We start from the raw sequence: 20,067 nt of genomic DNA, 5'->3' as shown, positions 1-20,067 counted from the left end.
CCCGCATCTCCTTTTCCGACCCTTAGAGTGTACCCTCTGGTTTCATAAAACTGGAAAATGTACCACGAGTTGAATCTCCCAGGGTCCCACCATCTCAGTGGTACCTTGTCAGGCCTGGTCCTAGATGCTGCAGCAAAGACCAATGCCAGCTCCCCCAGCACTGCTGAGTGGGCTGTGCAGGTGCCCAGGACTCCAGAGTCTTAACGCTTTCCACCACACTCGATCCTTGAGGTCTTGCAAGCTTGAGAAGCATCCTTGTAAATACCACTGAAGAGCCTGGTACCATCTGCGTCCCCATCTCTGTGAGTAAACCTCCATCTGCCCCCTGTCAGAAACCTGGGGCTGTTTTCCACCCTAACCTCCTCACCCAGTGCCTCCAGCTCCCCACTCCTCCCTGCTGCCAGGAGAAGCTAGACCCTCTTTCGGCTGAGCCCCCTGTCCTAACACCTCACAGGATTCCTGCTGGACCACAAGTGCAAGTCCACACACAAAGCTTGGAGGGAAGAGAATGGATTCTGCTCTTGGAATGAGGTGGAGTCAACCACAGAATTTGAATTCAGACAGGAGATCACCTTGAGTGTTCTGAGCCTCAGTTTCCTCATCCATGACCCCAGGACACCCACCTCTGAATGGGTCGTGCTGAGTACAGAGCCTGGAGCAGCCTCCTCCGAGACCAGCCTAAGCGTGGTTTCCAGCCTCACCCTTTGGGACCGCCCTCCTTCACCTTCTTTCCAACTTCAAGGGCCATTCTCCCAAACACTCGAGTGTTCCACCTCTGTGTACTTGCCCCTGCTGTCCCTTCTGCCTGAAATGCCCTCCCCACCTTCTCTGTTCATGGAACAGTGTCTTCCTAACTGGTACCCCTCTGAGAAGCTTCCTTTGGCCTCCCCCGCCAGCTGGAACAGCTGGCATCCCACCGTGGGCCCCACAGTCCTTGTTCTCACTCGGGGGAAAGAAGCGCACCACTCAGCTGGAGCGCTCAGCTGGCCCCGCCTCTCCCATGAGCTGCCTTCCAACACCCTCTCCTCCTGTAAGACCAACCCCAGGGCCTTGGCACGTGCTGTGCCTGCCCCCAGCTGTGCTGCTGCTTTCTCCCTTCGGGACCTGGCACTGTCTCTACTCAGCTTGCTGTCACTGTAACACTCGGAATAGGTGCCCAGTGCATGGATGAATTAATAAACAGAACCAGAGGCCAACCTGGGTGACTGGGTAGGATGGAGGGGAGAGCGGAGCCGTACCGGCCTTTCTAAGTGGAGGCTTTGTGCTGGGAGGGGGAAGGAGGGACTCTGACAAAGAGGCCTGGAGCTGGTTGCTGAGAGGACTGACCGGGTGAGCTGCAGCCACAGGCTTGCTTCCTGAGCCCAGAACCAGGAGTCAGAAGACTCCGCTCTAGTCCAGGTTCGGGGTTTGGTCTCTGAGCCTCTATCTCTTTCCCTGAAAGTGGAGTCAGAAAGCCACTCTGCCCGCGCCCTCAGCAGGAGGCAGTGGGGGCCCAGGGGCAGTGGTAGCGCACAGCCCGGGGCTGAGGCCCAGCTCCCCGCTCCCTGCCTGGCCTCAGCTTCTCATCCGCACAAGGGACCCGAGAGTCCCACTCGCGGAGCCCTAGGGGCAGAGGCAGACCACAGGCCGGGTGCTGAGTGTATGTCGGAAAGGAGCTTGGGGTCGCGATGAGAGAGTGACGATGGGGATGCTTTGGGGTTGCAAATGTGGCCTTCTCAGCTTTTCTGAGCTCCTGGACTGCAGAATCTGGTGGGTGGGTGCTGCATGGATGGTGGGGAGTTGAGGGGCGGCTGTAGCCATCTATCTGTCCCTCCTACTGCTGCCCTTGCTGTTCAAATCTGCCTCCCCCAACACACACAGACACACACAAATGCACACATGTACGTACCACCTGTTTCTGGCCCCGTACTTCAACTAGCCGTGTCCTGACACAGGCAAACTTCAGCTCCTAAAGGATCAAAGCGCCAGCCCTCAGGGGGCCCTCACAGTGAGCTGAGGACCACAGCATCGGAGTCACTGGCAGGATCCTGCATCATCCCCACTTTACTGAGCTGGAAACTGAGGCACAGTTTAATGATGTCCCTGCGATCCAGGCTTCAAGAACACACCTGAGCTCCCCACACAGGGCCAGGTGGGGGGTTCACCCCTCCCCAGGGGGTCCTGTGGGCCAGCCCCTTGCCCATGTCCTGTGCTCCCTGCCTGAGTCAGGGCCTCATCCAGGAGGAGGAAGGGGGTGGGCTCAGGCTCCATCTGTGGAGGGAGGGGAGACCTTATCTGAGGCCAGCTTAGCAAGCCGGCGACATCAGAGCCGGATGGCGCCAGAGGGTTGCCTCATCCCAGCCTGCCTTGTCGGGGAGCAAGTGGCTCGCCTGGGGCCAGTCTCAGCATGGGGGCTGGAACCCAGGGACCCCCACTGCAGATCCGGGGGCTGGAACCCAGGGATCCCCACTGCAGATCTGGTCATAGGAGCTGAAGATGGTCACCTCTGTTCTCCTGGACAACTGGTGCCTCCTCCCTTATATTAAGCAGAATAGGCCTGAACTCAATGCAGGCAACTGCTCCCGCCCGTGTCTGTCCTGGCTATTGCTCCAGGGCTGGCCCCTTCCCTGGCTGGCCCATGGCTACCATCACAGCCAGGCCTGGGATGACCGTTCTCCGTTCTTCCCAGTGAGATGAATGCACGGGAAACTGGGCGAGAATGGGTCCCTTGGAGCTCATAGGAGGATGAGACCCACAGTCAGAGCAGAGTGTGTCATTTTCTGGCTGTCTCTAAGCTCGGTGGACATCAGTTTCCCCGTCCATCAAACGGGGACCACCAGTGGCCCTCGCACGGTTGTTCCGTGGCATTGGGGATGGATTGACTGACTCAGCAAAAATACCCATCTTCCCCCAGCAGGTTCACACACCCCTCAGGTCCTCTTGCTGTGGCCCCTGTCTGCCTTCTCTATGTCCTTGGACCCTAAGCCCCAGCAACGGTGACCTCTGGTCATTCCTGCCCCATGCCACCCTGCAGCTCCTCCTCACTCCCTGCTCTTGCCATTCCTTGGCTTAGACCCTCTCTCTGCCTTTCTGGTCTATTCTCAGTCATTCTTTAAAGAAGCAGAGCAAATAGTTCCTCCTCCAGGAAGTCCTCCCTGCTTCCACAGCCCCACCCCTTCCCTCCTCATCCAGCTCTTGTAGCCCCTCCTAGACTTTGCTGAGAAAACCCACAGTGGGGCTCCTGAGTGTGATGCCCTAAAAGACTGATACTGGGCTCAAATCCCAACTCTGCCACTTGTGTGTGGCCTTGGGCAAATGATCTGACCTTTCTGTGGCTCAGTTTACTCATCTGTAAACTGGGGGAGATGACTATACAAATAGCCTATCTCAGGGTTGCCACGAGGATTAGATGACTTAGAGCAGAAACTCATACAAGAGGCATGAAAGGCAAAATGCAGACCGTGTAGACTTCATTTTGCTCTTGATTCAAAGAAACCATCTGAGTGTTTTTACATCTTTGAGACAGTGAAGTTTGATTGTGGACTAAGTATTAGCTACAGAGAAAATTAGTATTGGTATGAAAACTGGTATTTTTTAAAACTCTCCGTAGAGACACTGTCTGAGGAATTTCGGGTAAAATCATGAGGTCTGAGATTTGCCTTGAAATCCTCAAGAATGAGAAAGTATGTGTGTAGGTAGGAGTAACAGGAAACAAGATTGACAGAGGGTTGATAATTACTGAAGCAGAGGTAGGCATGTGAGATTCATTATATTATTCTCCCAAATGTGTAAATGTTTGAACACACCTCTGGCAAAGAATGAACACTTCTAATGTCAGATTATACGTAACCCTGATAGAAACGCCCATCACTTGCTAGGGTTTTAGCTTACTTATAGCTCTGCCACTGTATGACAGAAGTTAGTGACCACTTCCTTTTTTGTTTCAGTTTATTTGCTGTGCGGGGTCTTGGTTGCTGCGCGGGGTCTTGGTTGCTGCATGCTGGCTTTCTCTGTGGGGTAAGCAGGGCTACTCTCTGGGGCCATCCGTGGGCTGTGCTGGCTTCTCTTGTTGCAGAGCACAGGCCCCAGGGCATGTGGGCTTCAGTAGTTGTGATGCACGGGGTTTAATTGTCCCGCAGCATGTGGGATCTTCCCGGACCAGGAATTGAACTGGTGTCCCGTGTATTGGCAAGCAGATTCTCAATCACTGGACCACCAGGGAAGTGAGCATTCCCTAAAAAGACCAGATAGTAAATATTCTAAGCTTTGAGGACTATAGGCTCTCCGTGGAATATTCTTTTTTGTTTTTTGCAACTTTTTAAAAGTGTAGAGTCCATTCTGCTACTGCTGCTAAGTAACTTCAGTCGTGTCTGACTCTGTGTGACCCCATAGACGGCAGCCCACCAGGCTCCCCCGTCCCTGGGATTCTCCAGGCAAGAACACTGGAGTGGGTTGCCATTTCCTCCTCCAATGCATGAAAGTGAAAAGTGAAAGTGAAGTCGCTCAGTCATGTCCGACCCTCAGCGACCCCATGGACTGCAGCCTTCTAGGCTCCTCTGTCCATGGGATTTTCCAGTCAGGAGTACTGGAGTGGGGTGCCACTGCCTTCTCCAGAATCCATTCTACTTGGTTACAAGAATGCTGTGTGGGGGCATGTCCCAGGGGGCTGGTGTCTGGTCCTTTGCTTTGTAAGGCAGTTGCCTTCTTCATGCTCCTGGCTCCCTGGGAGGCTGGCCACTCCCTCTGGCTTTGTACTGAGAACTCCGCAGATGCTTTACATACATTTGATAAATGAAAGAATGCCGGAGAGTTTATCGTTTGGAAAGAACTCTGGCTTCTTGCCGCTTCTATCTTCTCCATATAAAGGCTACTTTCCCAACCAGAAGCTCACAAGACTGCATGTTGATAAAAACCAATTAGCAGAAAATCTCAACAAACCTTCCATCAGCCACGACAGGCAGCCTGGCCAGCGCTGAGTCAGTGCCTGGGTCTCCAGGTCCCTGGAGATCCTGCCGTTGGTGTGGGAGTGAGCATGGAAGACTCAGCAGGGCTGGGTCCTCTGAACACTCAGGCCAGGTGTCCTGCAGGGGCTGAGCTAAGAGCTGCCCAAGACAGAGGCTCCACTGCAGGGCATCCCTACCTGGGCCCTGGGTATAGATGCCAAGGGGTACCCTCTGAGGAGGAGGAGCTCAGGAAATGTGTCCACCAACCCACGTGGTAGCTGCATGTTACTTACATCAAAGGATATAAGATATAAGGCAAGGGCAGGCCACAGGGTGCCCCCAGCTCTGGGCTCTGGCCTATGTCCACATCCTCCCACTGCCCCCAGCCCTCTCTTATCAGTGAAGGAATGAGCAGAAACTACTTCCAAATAGGGAACCCTTTCTGAAAGCCCGCAGGGCTCAGCTGGGGCCGGCTCAGGCCATTCCTGTCTCAACCCTGCCCCCTGGTGGAGCATTGGGGTATGGCCGCCCACACGCGAGCAAGCTAAACTCTGGACTATTCTGTTCATGGAGCGCTTGCCTGGGGCGTGCCAGGAGCAGTACTGGGCACTCGGGCGTTGAGAAACAGCATCCTGTCCCTGAAAACTCCACAAGAGTCTCCCATATCCCCTTTAGGGGACCCCCTGGCAACTTGGGCTCAAGTGCATTGCAACTGTCACCACCCTACGTTGCAATCTTATAAATGTGTCTGTACTGTGACTGCCTTGGGGTAAGGACCACGCTGTGTCCATCTGAGTACCAGCCCAGCCATGCAGGAGGTGCTTGGTGCATGTGTGTGATGGGAGGATGGAGGAATGAATGAATGAATACAAACGTGAATGAATGAGGGGGTAGGGCAGCCTGGTGACAAGTCCCCTGGAGGGACATTCTGGGGACACTTTCCCAGCTTCAAAACCCTGAGCAAGTTACTTCAACACCCTGAGCCTCAGTTTCCTCATCTGTGAAATCGGGATAAGGCTATATTAGGGCTGCTGGAGGATGTTGTTATCATTACTGCTTTTACACACGAGCACACAGACGCTCAGAGAGGGCGAGTCCAGACCCAGGTCACACAGCCTTGGGAAATGGGTTCCGCTCACTGCAGATGCCCCGCCCTTACCTCCTGGTCCCAGGGCCCCACTCACCGATGAATTGCACACACCTTCCAAGGATGGTGGGGTTCAGCTCCCTCATCTAGCAGGATGATTAAGGTCTCCTGGGTGGCACCCCACCACCGCCAGCCTCCTACTCTCTGCTGCCATACCCACCACCACCCATTTGTGTAAACATGAAGTGAAACTGTTGGTAAAAGTCAAAGGATGGATTTACATGTTCCTGGATCTATTTTCAGGGAGTTGGAGAACATCAGAAAATTCAGTCACTGCCCACTTCTAAACTTCACCCCCAAATTATACACGCAGGGTTTCCTGTGGGGTCTTCGATCGAACATTCTTCTAGTTTTTCCCTTCTTAAATTTAATCTGCTTAAGTTTGTCCAGTAACTATGACTGAATGGATTGCTTTGAACCTGCCCACCGAGTGCCCTCCTTATCCAGAGGGTGCAGTATCGGGCACGGTCTCGGTCCACCTGGGTTGCTGTAGGAAAACACCACACACACTGGGCGGCTTACAGACTCGTTGCCCACAGCTCTGGAGGCTCGAAATCCACGGTCAAGGCCGGCATGGCCACATTCCAGTGAGGCCCCTTTTCATAGCTGGCATCTTCTTGCTGTGTCCTCAGATGGTGGAAGGGATGAGGGAGCTCTCTGGGGTCCCTTTCATAAGGGCACTGACCCATGAGGGGTCCACCCACATGACCCAATCACCGCCAGAGGCTCCACCTGGTGGCTCAAATGGTAAAGAATGTGCCTGCCCATGCAGAAGGTGCAGGTTCAGTCCCTGGGTCGGGAAGATCCCCTGGAGGAGGCAATGGCAGCCCACTCCAGTATTCTTGCCTGGAGAATCCCATGGACTGAAGAACCTGGTTGCCTACAGTCCATAGGGTTGCAAAGAGTTGGACATGACAGCGCACACATATACACCCTAAGACCACCTTTAGAGCATTTAGAAGGCCAACATACGGATCTGTGGGCGACATAACATTCAGTCCCCAGCAGACATTTAGGGGTCTTACCATGGGGAGCCAGTCTTTTTTTTTAAATTTATTTGTTGTTGTTGTTGCTTTTGAGTCTTTCTCACAAAACATGAAAAGTGAAGTAACCCATTTTCAGTTAACTACACGAGGCCCACTTACGGAGCCCAGTGTCACCCCCACGAAACCACAGAATGGCGTGTGTTCCGCGGGTCGGCCTGGGCTGTTCGTGTCCAGGCTGATTAAGCTGCCAGTGGGTTAGGCGTGTAAGTGCAGTTCTAGAAAAGCCACACATTAAGAAAGGAAAATGGCCTAGAACCTTCCCCCCTTACACTCCTCTGGCCCAGTTCCCTAAGACACGGTTCCCATTCCCACAAGAATCACCAGGGATGCAGGATGAACAACGGATTCTGGGCCCAGCAGAGAAGAGTTGAACCTGAGGATTCCAAGTGGACTCCAGGCACCTGTATCTTACAAGGTCCTCAGGTCAGCGGTTCTCACCCTCAGCCACATTAAAGGTCCCGGATCCTGCCCGGGCTGCCTCAGTCTGGCTGCCTGGGGACGGTGGCCAGGCACCAGCATTTATTAAAGCTCCTGGGTGGTTCTGACAGGTGGCAACACTTGGGAGCCACACAGGAAGTGACTGTTAGAGACACTGCCCTGAGGTCACTGCTGATGGAGGCGTCGGCTGAGCGGACAGAACCAGGCAGGGCCTGAGCCCTGGGTGCCTGACCCAGGAAGCATCAGGGCACAACCCCACCCCCTGTCTTCCCCATAAACACAGTGGCATCCTCGGGGAGTCTGCCTTCAGAAGCACGTCGTAAAAGAGACTTTCATTTGAACAGCTGCGGTTTGGAAGTAGCCCGGGCTGTTCTTGACTCTCTCTGGCCTCCCTGGACGATAGATACTCTCCTCGCTGTTTGGTTGTTGTCCTTCCCTTTTTTCACCCTTAGCTTCTGCTGTTAGAAAAAATGACATAGGCCCCACACAGCAGTGAGCTTATAATGGTCCCTGTACTGAAGCCAAGGGCAGGCAGACGTGCAATGCCATCTTGGGCACTCAAGATGGTTGATGTTTGTGCGTGTGTGTGTGTGTGTGTGTGTGCACGCGCACTCTCACTTTCCCTGGGATGTGGGTGCTAGACAAGGCGGTCGGGATTCAAAGGGTCATGCACCTATCCCAGGACCTCAGGCCCTGCATTTAAAAGGCCTCCCACCCGCAGCTCTCATCAAGGACCTCCTAGAGCTGGGAGCTTTCCTACCACTAGATGGCGCCAACTGCAAGGGCTTGGCTCAAAGGATCCCGACCCTTTCCCTCCAGCGTCCCAAGGCTGCCCTCACCTGCTTCACTCCTCCAAAGAGGGGTTTCCACTGGGGCTTCCCTTGAGAAGCTCTGTGCCTTGGGGCTCCCGGCCGGTAACTGCAAAGCAGGCTTCCTTCTGGGGAGCTGTAACTTGGTATGGAGACAGCAGGGTGGGTGGTGACCCTGTGGAACCCACCCCAGCTCAGCTCAAAGGGTCCAGACCCCCAGGCCCTGCAATGGGCCCTGTGGGTGAGGGAGGTGCGCACAAGCATGGCCGTGCAAGCGCAGAAGTCTTGCTTTTGAGTGTCTGCACACACAGTGCTTCTGTGTACACAATGCCCCCACCCTCCTGACAATTCCCCCAAGGGGGCATTATTGTGGCCATTTCACAGACAAGGATGTTGAGGCTCGGGAAGGTCAGGAACTACAGGAAGGTCAAAACTACACAGAGGGAACCCTCTTCTGACTGTTTTGGGTCCCATGCTGTCTTCTTGACACTCGAACTTGGAAAAGAAAAGACCCCAAGATGGTAGGTCCTGAAAAGTCAAGGAACTGGTACCAAAGTCCTTTGGAGTCAACAATCCCCCATCCCACCAGGTGACACCTCCACAGCCCTGCTATGGGTCATGCACCATGTTTCAGGCCCACAGAGAGGAGTAAGGCGCAGACACTGCCCTTTACAAGCTCACATTCCTGTGAAGGAAGCACTACTTCTAAAGCAACCTGGAAAAGGCATGGAAGCCTTCCTGGAAGAGAGGGCTCTTTTTTTTGTCTGCTGTGCCGAGAATAGGTCTCTAGGGTCTAGGAGCTGTCAGAGATGGCCCGGGGGTGTCTCATAAATCTCCGGGCCTCCAGTGTCACAGTCTGACTAGGACAGCTCTCTCTCCATGGAGTCAGAAAGAGGAGGGGTGTGAGTGCGTGCCTGTGTGTGTGTGGTTTCATTGATTTACGGGTTTGATGTTTTTCTGCCATGTGTTTTTTGAGGAAAAGCAAACAAGTGTAAGCAAACTAAATGACTTCCAGATGAAAACGGACCAGCACTGCCAACCTCAGAGCAATCTGTCCCCCCGCCAGCACTTGAATCCAAGCATAGAGGTGACAAAAACCTCAAATCGAGGTTTGTGTTTTTGACTTTCAAAGGCCCTTTTGCAGATCAACATTTACAGCACTTGTCTTGTGCCAAACCTAGAACCCAGAGCCCAACTAATCCAGCCCTTCAATCTGCACCACTTCTTCTGGCCTCTGGTTCTTACAGCCAAGGGCGCAGGGATGTGGACCACTCACCTCAGAAGAGAGTTTCCTGCGCTGGTGGTCAGAGAGCTCCCGGGGCTGCCCTGGTGCCCCCACTCTCCACGCAGCCTCACGTCATAATAAATCACCTCTATCATCTGTCTCTCTCATGAGCCATGGTCCTGTACACACAGGAGATGCTTAACTTAATCTTCAAATGCTTTAAACAGAAGCGAGATGGTGAACTAGCTCAGCAGATGTTCACTGAGTGACTGAAAGAGAGGGCAGAGGTCCAGGGTGCAGAGATGAAAGCTGGGAGGGTCACTGGTTTCTAGGCCGTGATATGGGCATGTCATTTTGGATACCCTCTGCCTCTTTGGGTCTCGGTTTCCTCTCCAGGAGAAGGAAACAGCAACCCACTCCAGTGCTCTTGCCTGGAAAATCCCAAGGATGGGGAATCCTGGCAGGCTACAGTCCACGGGGTCACAAAGAGTTGAACACGACTGAGTGACTTCACTTTCTTTTTCTTTTCTTCTCCAGAAAGAAGGAAAAGAATCTGTCTAAATAGCTCAGCATCTGTTCTGTTCAAAGAATGAAATGCAGATCTATAAACCCACAGAGCAGCGTTCCTCTGGTTCAGGATGGAGGGGATGGTCTGTGGGGCCCCCCACCTCTGCTAACCTCAGAATTCAGGAGTCACTGCTGAGAAGCCCCAGACAGGAGCCTCTCTAGCAGGGACCACCAGCCTGGGGGTGGGGAAATGGCTGGGAGCTGCCTTCAGTCCTCACTCTCCATCCTCAGGCAATTCTCCTCTCTGGGCCGAGGTTTCCTCCAGGGTAAAGAATGAGGGGCCAGGATGGAGGGGCTAGGCAGATGACTGGATCTCTGAGATACAAGCAGTTTGAAACTGGTAATACTGGCCCCAGAGCCGCCTCCCTTTCCATCAGTCTCATCTGAAGCACAGAAATGCTCTTTGGGGCTTATCTCCCATTCCCCACGCGCTTGCTGTCTTGTCCATCATATCTGCCAGGATATAGACGAATGCATTGCCTGTGGATGGGAATGGGGCTCTGGGAAGGAGCACAGGTGAAGGGAAGTGGAGTGGGTGTCCACCATGCTCAGCACAAAATCAGACCCCTCTCTGCAGGGCTGGTGCTGGACACAGGATCAGTCCTCTCCCCGCGGGGGCACAGCAAGCCAGCAACAGGAGCCGTGAGGCTGGACACCTGCTGCCACCGCTGCCCCCTGCAGCCCCTTCCTGGTGCTCAGAGGGGAAAGTAATTAATAATAATGATAATAGGATGACAGGCCGGCTGGCCGAATCCTGGCTGTACATACGCACGTTGTCTATATGTGGAAGCTGTCAAGAAGATACAAATGAACTTATAAACAAAGCAGCAATAGACCCACAGGCATAGAAAACAAATTCACCGTTACCAAAGGGAAAGGGGGGGGGAATAAATTAGGCGTTTGGGATTAACACATACAGACTATGTACAAAGGGCTTTCCTGAGGGTTCAGCAGTGAAGACTCTGCCTGCCAATGGAGGAGACACAGGTTTGATCTTGGGTCAGGAAGATCCCCTGGAGAAGGAAAAAGACACCCCACTCCAGTATTCTTACCTGGGAAATCCTGTGGACAGAGGAGCCTGGAGGGCTACGGTCCAAGTGGTGGCAAAGAGTCAGACATTTAGCCACTGATCAAGCAACCAACCGGCCAACCAGCCTACCAATGCAGTAATATGAATCACTGCGTGTAACTGAATGTGAGGCAGTATACACATATGCATAATGAATAGTTAATGTATATAACTGAATACACGTGAAACTAATCCAACAGTGTGAATCAACTATACTTTAATTAAAATACATATATATGAGTCACCTCTTAAGGACCCTTAGCACAGAGAGGGTGGATCCTTAGGACACAGGAAAAAGGCGATGGGGTAAAGAGAGAGGTTTGGGGGCTGCGCCCACAGCGCGGCTCATCAGAAGGCATTTCCTCAAAGCCACAGCTCTCTCATCTGCAAAGGAGGCCGACTCACTGACTTCCCAGGTTGCGGGATGATCAGAGCGGAAGGACACACCCATGGGCTCAGAGAGCTGACACGGAGGCTGACCCAGCACGCCCAAGCAGGGGAATTCGGGCAGCTGGCTTCACGTCTGCTAATGCCAGCTCCTCCATGCTAGTGAGGAGACAGGCGGTGTCTGGCGACCCAAAGCAGGGCCGAGAAATGGAATGTGACGTAAACCTCTGGAACCCCGTGAAGATGGGGAGGCGGCGCCAGCCTTTGGCCTGGGACCCCTCTTCCGGGCAGCCTTCTTCACGTCTCCCCTCCCCCCGCAGGCCCTCCCTCCAGCTCCCACAGCCGCGGGCCCCACCCCGGCCCCGCGGGAGGACACCTCCTCACGGCCCCAGTTCTGCAAGTGGCCGTGCGAGTGCCCGGCGGCCCCGCCCCGCTGCCCGCTGGGCGTCAGCCTCGTCACGGACGGCTGCGAGTGCTGTAAGGCGTGTGCCCAACAGCTGGGGGACAACTGCACAGAGGCTGCGGTCTGCGACCCCCACCGGGGCCTCTACTGCGACTACAGTGGGGACCACCCGAGGTACGCAGTAGGAGTATGTGCACGTAAGTGAGACCCCCCCACGCCATCGGCCAGCCCCAGACCCCCAGCTCTGGCCCACAGCACCCCGCCGGCCACCCATAGCCCTTCCTCTGGCCAGGCTCGGTTCTGCAGGAGGTACCCAATCCCGCTCCCTCCCCCTCCGCCCCAGTCCATGATGACGGGCCAGAGGCTGAGCAGGGAGGGATGCGGCATTCCTCCTGCACCTGGACCTTGTCTCCTCTGGCCTATATCCGTGGATGAGTCCAGGGAAGAAGGATCCACCAGGAGAGACCTAAGCCTGGTTCTGTTCTCCCCGCGTAGAACACTTTGCAGGCCACCTGTGACCTCCCAGGGGCACCAGGACCCTGCGGAGCTCCAGATATTTTGTAACATTGTCAATGAACATAATCTGGTATTAAAAAATTCAGTAACCTTGAAAGAACAAAAAGCAGCGGCTTGAAACCATCTCTTCCTTCCACCCACCCACGTTCCTCTAGCTCACTGCAGTCACTTTTAACTTTCTTCTGGAAATTGCAACTATTCAATGCATCTCTTCTGTTATATCTTGATCAGCTTAAAATACCAACTGTGCACAATCTATAATTGTGCATGATCCTATATAATAGCCGATGACTTAGGTCCTTAATACTGCCTGACACCGCCACCCCCAGCTTCCAAAATCATTGTCATATTTTTTATTATAAACCACTATTTGACCACTATGTACAATATTAGGACGATGTAAATGGTTTTTGCTGAAGCATGAGGTAGTAAACTTGATCGAATTTCCTTTATTATGAAGTTGTTTGTTTTTCCTGGAGTTTTTACTTGCTTTGGTTCTTTCTTTACTCTTGGTCTTTATAATGGCCCCATACTGGGGGAGAGGCTGCTGCTTTTTGTTATTTGTTTGCTCTTCAAAGGGTTACCTCATTTCCTTTGTTGTTCCCAGAGACCTCCTTTCTGAGGCTTTCTGGTCTCCTGGTTCTATCTGGGCTGGCCTTGAATCATATGACCTTGAATCATATGAGCATTTATTCAATATACATGACCAGTAGGATGAAAAGAGGTAAATTGGCATCATGAAGTGATGTGAAAGTTGCTCAGTCATGTCCAACTCTTTGGGACCCCATGGACTATGCAGTCCATGGAATTTTCCAGGCCAGAATACTGGAGTGGATAGCCATTCCCTTCTCCAGGGGATCCTCCCAACCCAGGGATTGGACCTGGGTCTCCTGCATTTCAGGCAGATTCTTTACCGTCTGAGCCACCAGGGAAGCCCAAACAGGCATCATGGCAGCAGCTTAACTTCTGAAAAGTTACACAAAGCCTCATACACTCAAGAACTCCTTCCCTTAAGGCTGAATCAAGCTTTCCTCATGCCTATGACCCTGCATGTTCACACACAGCAGACTCTTATCTTCAGCTAACTCATTATATTTCCTGAAGTGTCATTGATGAGGGTTATACATATAATTTCAAGTCAAGATACTTATGGATTTATGGTTAATCTATGAGCACTTTCTACTCTTTTGCCATTAATTCCTGCTTCAACCTTCATATCACGTTATCTTGCGTTCCAAGTAACCATCACTGATTCTCCCATCTTTCCATGTTTCCCCCCTTTACGGAGACTTATTAGCCCCACAAACTAGTGTGTTCAAAGAGAAGTTGCAGATTCCTTCCGCAGAGAATCATCTGACATGTTGGTTAAAAATGTTTTTCTGAGCCCCACCCCACTCACTCCAGTTCTTTGGCAGTGGGGGTGGAATCGACAACTTTCAACAAGCTCCCTGGGTGACTCTCATACTCGGCTCTGAGACTGATGGCCAAAGTATACAGTCGCTCACATACTCTCTCCCCGCACCCAGGTGAGGATACCAGGCTGAGCCCTCCTACACCAGAGTCCCCTCCACTTCTACGAGACTGTTTCCTTTCTTTCCCCTTTTACAGCTGTCCTTCAAGGCAACTCACTGACTATATGAGTCTCTAAAGTTGCACTGACACCTCACCACATGCCAGGCACCACAATTTTATAGACATTCTCCCATGGACCCATAGACCCTGCAGACCCACAAGTGCCTCTCCTGCCTGTCTCCTCTCCCGCCTGTCTCCTCTCCCGCCTGTCTTCTCTCCCGCCTGTCTCCTCTCCTGCCTGTCTCTACCGCCCAGGACCTGGAAAATCACCTCTTTCTACTCCATTCCCCTACCTCTTTATAAGTCACCTCTTTACTCAACATAGCCTCTCGGTTCCCCCTTATCATGAGTCTCCATGTAGCTTCTTTCCTTGCAATTGGAAAGAAGATGGTGGATTTCAGGATACTGGAATAAATATGACATGGGCCTAGGGTTCTCCAGTCACAGAGGTCTACAGACATTGGAATAAATAAGGTTCAACAAGGAGAACAGACTTCTTCAGAAGTGTTAAATGTCCACATCCATTGTGAAATTCCAAAAACAGAGCTATCATAGGAAGACACAGTGAATACTTTTTTCCAGGCAGATTTTTACCCAGTCACCCACCTGCACACCATACACACACAGACACAGACACACACACAGACACACACACACACACACACACACACACACACAATTCCCCCATGTTCTATGGAACATCTTCTCAGAAATACTGCCATAGTGTCTAAATTCATGGAACCCTAATGCAATAAAGAAGAGAGTCCAGGGTCTGAAAATGATAGAGAAGGAGATATTGGGGGCCAGAGGGGAAAAAGAAAGAAGAAGTTATTTACATAGAAAAATCTGTTAGCAAATGGCCAACAACCAACGGACATTCCCCAGGGCAGGCTAAATCTGTCCTTAGAGATGTGCTTGTAATTAGGCCAGGACAAGGCAATAAAAAGCAAGTTGCAACACTGCCGTAAATGACTCAAAGAGGGGATGGTGGGGACTATGGCAAACTAATGAACGTAAACTTTAGCCACTGAGGTCAGGCAGAAGAGGGAGCCTGATCTGGTCTAGTCTACTTACCTTTCAAGAGAATCCAGAAAACAAAATCCAGGTTCATGTATGATTTGTAATTCTGGCAACGCATTCAAGACATTTTTAAAAAAACACTCTGTGGGCCAAGCTAAATCATCTGTGGGCAGAGAGTGACCTCTGAATTAAACTGTTTGGCTATTTTGGTTGTGCAAACATGAGTTTGCATTCAGTGCAGCTGGGTCAGGATTGAGGGCAGTGTGGTTTGCTGGAAGGATCATGAAATTTACAGGCAGACAGACTTGGGTTTTTGAATCGTGGCTCTGCCACTTGCTGGCTACGTGACCATGGGCACATCACTTAAGGAGCTTGATCGAACCAACTCTGTATGATGGTTGAGGCTAAACAAAGAATTTCACAAGAGCCTAAAATGTGATCAGTTGCTCTTGAATATTCCTTCAGATTTCCTTTGTAAACGTTCCCTTAGCTTTGTCCAGGGTTATCCTCAGAGTTTGGGGGGCAGGGCTAGTTTTAAGCTCTGATTCTCCCGTCTGATGAGTAAAGGAACAGAAAACCCATGCGTTGTGTTTGAAGCTAGACAGCCTAAGTTCAAACCTCAGCAACATAATCAACTAACACAATGGGTTTAGGGAAACTGCTTAACCTTTTTAAATGTCAGTTTCCTCATCAAGGAAAATGCAATGAATAATGCCTACCTTTTTGGGTGGTTTGGATGTCAAGTGCCTGATACATGGGAGAAGCCCAATACAGAGGAGGGCTAACCCCACCTGATATCCATCCCTCTACCCACTGATTCATTCACTCATAATGAACATAGGTTAGTGATAGCACATCAGTGGAGTTACAACAAGGCATGGCCCACTGTCCTTGCTCCCAGGAAGCTGACCAGGGGTGCAGCGAGAAGAGTAAAGGTCTGGATGGCACAGCAAGGCGACTTGAATTCCCAGAAGTCCCTCAATAAGAGGAAAGCCCACCAGGTCATGCTTGAATGGACCCGAGAGTCTGAATGGTGAAGGAGGCTCGGCCAGCTTCCCCATCTGATCAGAAGCTCGTCCTTCAATCAGCTATAAAAAAATTGAATAAGGAAGGGGTGCCAGAGTCCACTGGTGGGGCCATCACAGCCACCCACCATCCATCTTTGCCCCCACCTCCCAAACCTCCCAGGAGACTGTGAACAACTTCTGGAGGCAAATGGTCCCAATCTTGGCTGCAAACTGGATTCACGTGCGGAGCTAACAAGGTCAAAAAATAAAAAGCAAAACTACCCAAGCCCAGGTCCACCCCCAGGTACTGGGGCGTGGTGTGGGCATCATGATTTTAAAGAGCTCCCCTGGGGTAGTACCATTGTGTCGCTGGCAATGAGAGCTACTGTGCTAAGGCTCCCAGCACCCAGCAGTGCCCTCGCCACCCAAAGTTCCCACACCCAGGGGCAGAGACTGGCTTCAGCACTCCATCTCCCATCCACCCACACACACGAGCACACTCTCTCCCTGGAGTGAGAGGGTGAGGCCAGGCTGACTCAGAACAAAAGATGAGTGATTCACTAGGTGATTCACTCACTGTTTTGCTTTCCTATTTCCCCTCTTTTATTGGTATCCGATGGAAGGAAATGGACAGTGGAGTCAGAGCTTGGGGGGGGGGGGGCGGTGCAGCTTCTTCAGACACCAGCTGGGGGGCCTTGAGAAGATGAATCACTGTTCCCCTCACCCACCCAGCTCCCCTCTCTGCCAAAGAAAGAAAACAAAGCTCTTCTAGGACAGTCACCTCGAGACTGCTTGAGATCACTTATCAGATGGTGCCTGGCTCCAGATCGGACGGGCAGTGTTAGCGCCCTTCCTGTTGGTCCCTCCCCCCCCCAGATCAGTCACCTCCCAGGAAAACCAGCAGTCACCCCAGCATCGCCACAGGCTGCAATCCTGTCCCCTCTGCTCCGCTGAGCTGAGCGCTGTCACTTTAGGTGTGTGACTCAACCTCACTGAGATGCAAGTTAGCAGCAGGTGAAAATGCAGGTGATGACATGGTCGCTTTTCCTTCTGCGATGAAGTCAGCAATGCAAGGAAGCCTAACACAAAGCAGGTCAGGTGACCAAGCACCTTCCCTCCTGTGAGATACAGAGATGATGGTGGTGGTGATAGTTCGGCTTCAGGTGAATCCAGGAGATACGCCAGGACTACTGGCAGACAGCTCTCCTGGGGTGAGTACCCTGGCTGCCCTGGGCTCTCTGTCTGCACTTCTAGACACTGTCCTCAGAATGGGACTGACATGGAAGGCTGGGATGCTGGTCGGAGCCCAGTATCCCCACATCTTTCTTGGAGCTCCAAGCTTGCAGAACCGGCTCCACTCTGAAGTCAACAAGGCATCTCGAGTCTAGGGAAGAACTTGAGGCCACCCACCCCAACATTGCTCTTCTGAGGACGGAGCATCCCTCTCCTTCCAGGCCTCAAGACATAGAACTAGGAGTCCTTTCTGATTCTCCTCTCATCCTCACATCCCACCTGCCAGCGAGTCCCTCCAAACAGACCCAGAAGCGGGGCCCTTCTCCTCCTGGCTGCCCGTCTCTGGTCCAAGCACCACCACCTCCTACCTGGATTCCCCAGCATGACCTTCTGACTCGTCAGGAACCCCGTCGGTCTGTCCTTAACTCAGCACCGTCAAGGTTTTTGTGAAGCATAATTCATATCAGCGATTCATCATTACTCACTGAGCACATACTGTGTATCAACCGGAGTTCCAGGCTCTAAGAGTTTGCGTTTTCCTCTGAGCCTGCAGGGAAGCCCTCTCTCTCTTGCCTTCAGCCCTTCTCCCTCCCTCCCCTACCCTTTCCCACCTCAGGCCTTCCCACTGCCTGCAGTCCCTTCCCTGCCTAGAAGGCTTCTCTCCCAGCACCTGGGCAGCTCAGCTCCCCAGTCTCCTTCCCGTCTTTGCTGAATCATCATCACCTCTGTGAGGCCCTGGCTACCTGCCTTGTTTACATCTGCAACCTTCCCCCTCCCTCTCCCAGCTCCCTGCTTTCATGTCCCCATCAACGCTCTGGATGGTCCATTTCTTCTCTGGTGGTTCAGATGCTAAAGAATCTGCCCGAAATGCATGCAGGAGTGTGAAAGAAAAGTCAAAGTGAAGTCGCTCAGTATCGACTCTTTGCGACCCCATGGACTGTAGCCTACCAAGCTCCTTTGTCCATGGGATTTTCCAGGCAGGAATACTGGAGTGGGTTGCCATTAATGCTGGAGACCTGGGTTCCCTGGATTGGGAAGATTCCCTGGAGGAGGGCATGGCAACCCACTCCAGTATTCTTGCCTGGAGAATCCCCATGGACAGAGGAGCCTGGGCTGCAGTCCATGGGGTCCCAAAGAGTCGGATCCGACTGAGTGACTAAGCACACAAACACAAGTTCATTGAGGGCAAGGCTTTTGTCTCCTTCCTTCACTACTAAATCCCCAGCACCTACCACACTCCACAAATAGGCACTGAATGAACCCAGTCTCTTCCAAAGTGTTCTGACGGGTTTCCATCGCCTCTGCCTCCTCTCACAAACTGTGTCCCTTGAGCCGGGTAACTGTCAGGACCAGGCTTTGTGCCACTTGCTGGGACAGGACACTGGGCTAGCTGCCCAAGGCCCCAGTCCTGGCCAGGCTGTAGCCTCCCACCCCTTCGTCCAGCCCTCCAGACGGGCACCGGGTGTTTCTGCGCGGGTTAAATGGGCTGCCACACCCTCCGCTCAGGTCCCACCAAATGGGCCAGAGCAGCCGGCCTAGCCCTTCTCCATGATGGGGACCCCGGGAGGTGGGGTGCGGGGGGCGTGGGGCAGTGGCAGGGGGCTGCCCTGCGGGGCCCGCCCAGCCCCTCGGCAGGCCTGACCCGCGGCGCCTGTGTCCGCAGAGGTGGTCGGCGTGGGCTGCGTGCTGGACGGCGTGCGCTACAACAACGGCCAGTCCTTCCAGCCCAACTGCAAGTACAACTGCACGTGCGTGGGCGGCGCGGTGGGCTGCACGCCGCTGTGCCTCCGCGCGCGCCCCCCGCGCCTCTGGTGCCGCCGGCCCCGCCGGGTGAGCTTGCCCGGGCGCTGCTGCGAGCAGTGGGTGTGTGAAGACGACGCCAGGAGGCCCCGCAAGACAGCGCCGCGCCACACGGGCACCTCCGGTGGGTGCGGGGGTGGGGGGCGGCGCGGAGCGCGGGGAGGGCTGCTGCAGCCCGCGGAGGAGGAGGGGATGGGGAGCGGAGGAGGAGGGGATGGGGAGCTCGGTCCGTCCCCAGCGGGCCTCCTAGAACAGCCGCAGGGAGGGGCCGGGGTGGGGGCGGCGGCGGCTTGCCCACCGCGTCAGGGTGTGTGGCCCAGTGACCTCCTTCTGACCGAGCGCAAGCAGAGCGCCTGCCGAGTGGGTGACCTAGAAACCAAAGCCTTTCATCCTCCTCGGCAAATCCTTCCCCACCGCCGCCTCCCTTCCAGCCCGCCCTCCTCGCTTCCGTCTGTCCTCAAAGGCCTCTGCTGCCTCCCGTCTCCCAGCATCCTCTTCTCTCTTTCATTCCTGCGCTCCTTGATCCAGCTCCCCTGTGCACCTGCTGTCTCTCCGTGCAGGTTCCCCTCCCTGACTTCTGGGTTTGTGTGTTACCAGGAAGGGCCTGCTTCCTCTTCCCAGTCATTGCCTTGTGTATCTTGCTCCATCCCTCTGTGAGATCAGTCCTTGGTCTCCCTGGCTCTTCACCTGTCTCCACCTCTCAGCTCACTCCCCTTTCCATTTCTCAGACACTTACAACCACTCCCCGGTGTTCTGCTTGCCAGGATACATCCACTGAAAGAACCAGCCAAGGGTTGGGGTTTAGTTCCCACTTCCTGAGGGCTTACTAAGGATGGGGACAGCTGTTGAGCCCTGTCACGTGCCTGAGCCTGTATTTTCTATCCACAACCGGGGACAGGAGGCAGG

At 53.4% G+C, this 20,067-nt stretch overlaps 1 protein-coding gene across 1 annotated transcript in view; it reads left to right on the top strand.

The window, feature by feature from the left end:
• The window catches only part of CCN4 (cellular communication network factor 4), a 40,109-nt gene that overhangs the window by 6,970 nt on the left and 13,072 nt on the right, over positions 1 to 20,067 (top strand). The window contains exons 2-3 of the mRNA XM_027972877.3: positions 11,931 to 12,210; positions 19,025 to 19,285. Of these exons, the coding sequence (XP_027828678.1) occupies positions 11,931 to 12,210; positions 19,025 to 19,285 (541 nt within the window). The remainder of the gene's footprint in view (positions 1 to 11,930; positions 12,211 to 19,024; positions 19,286 to 20,067) is intronic.

The sequence above is a fragment of the Ovis aries genome, chromosome 9, assembly GCF_016772045.2.
Source record: "Ovis aries strain OAR_USU_Benz2616 breed Rambouillet chromosome 9, ARS-UI_Ramb_v3.0, whole genome shotgun sequence".
Lineage (NCBI taxonomy): Eukaryota > Metazoa > Chordata > Mammalia > Artiodactyla > Bovidae > Ovis > Ovis aries.
Note: the sequence above shows the minus strand (reverse complement) of the source record. Positions and strands in the feature narration are given on the sequence as shown.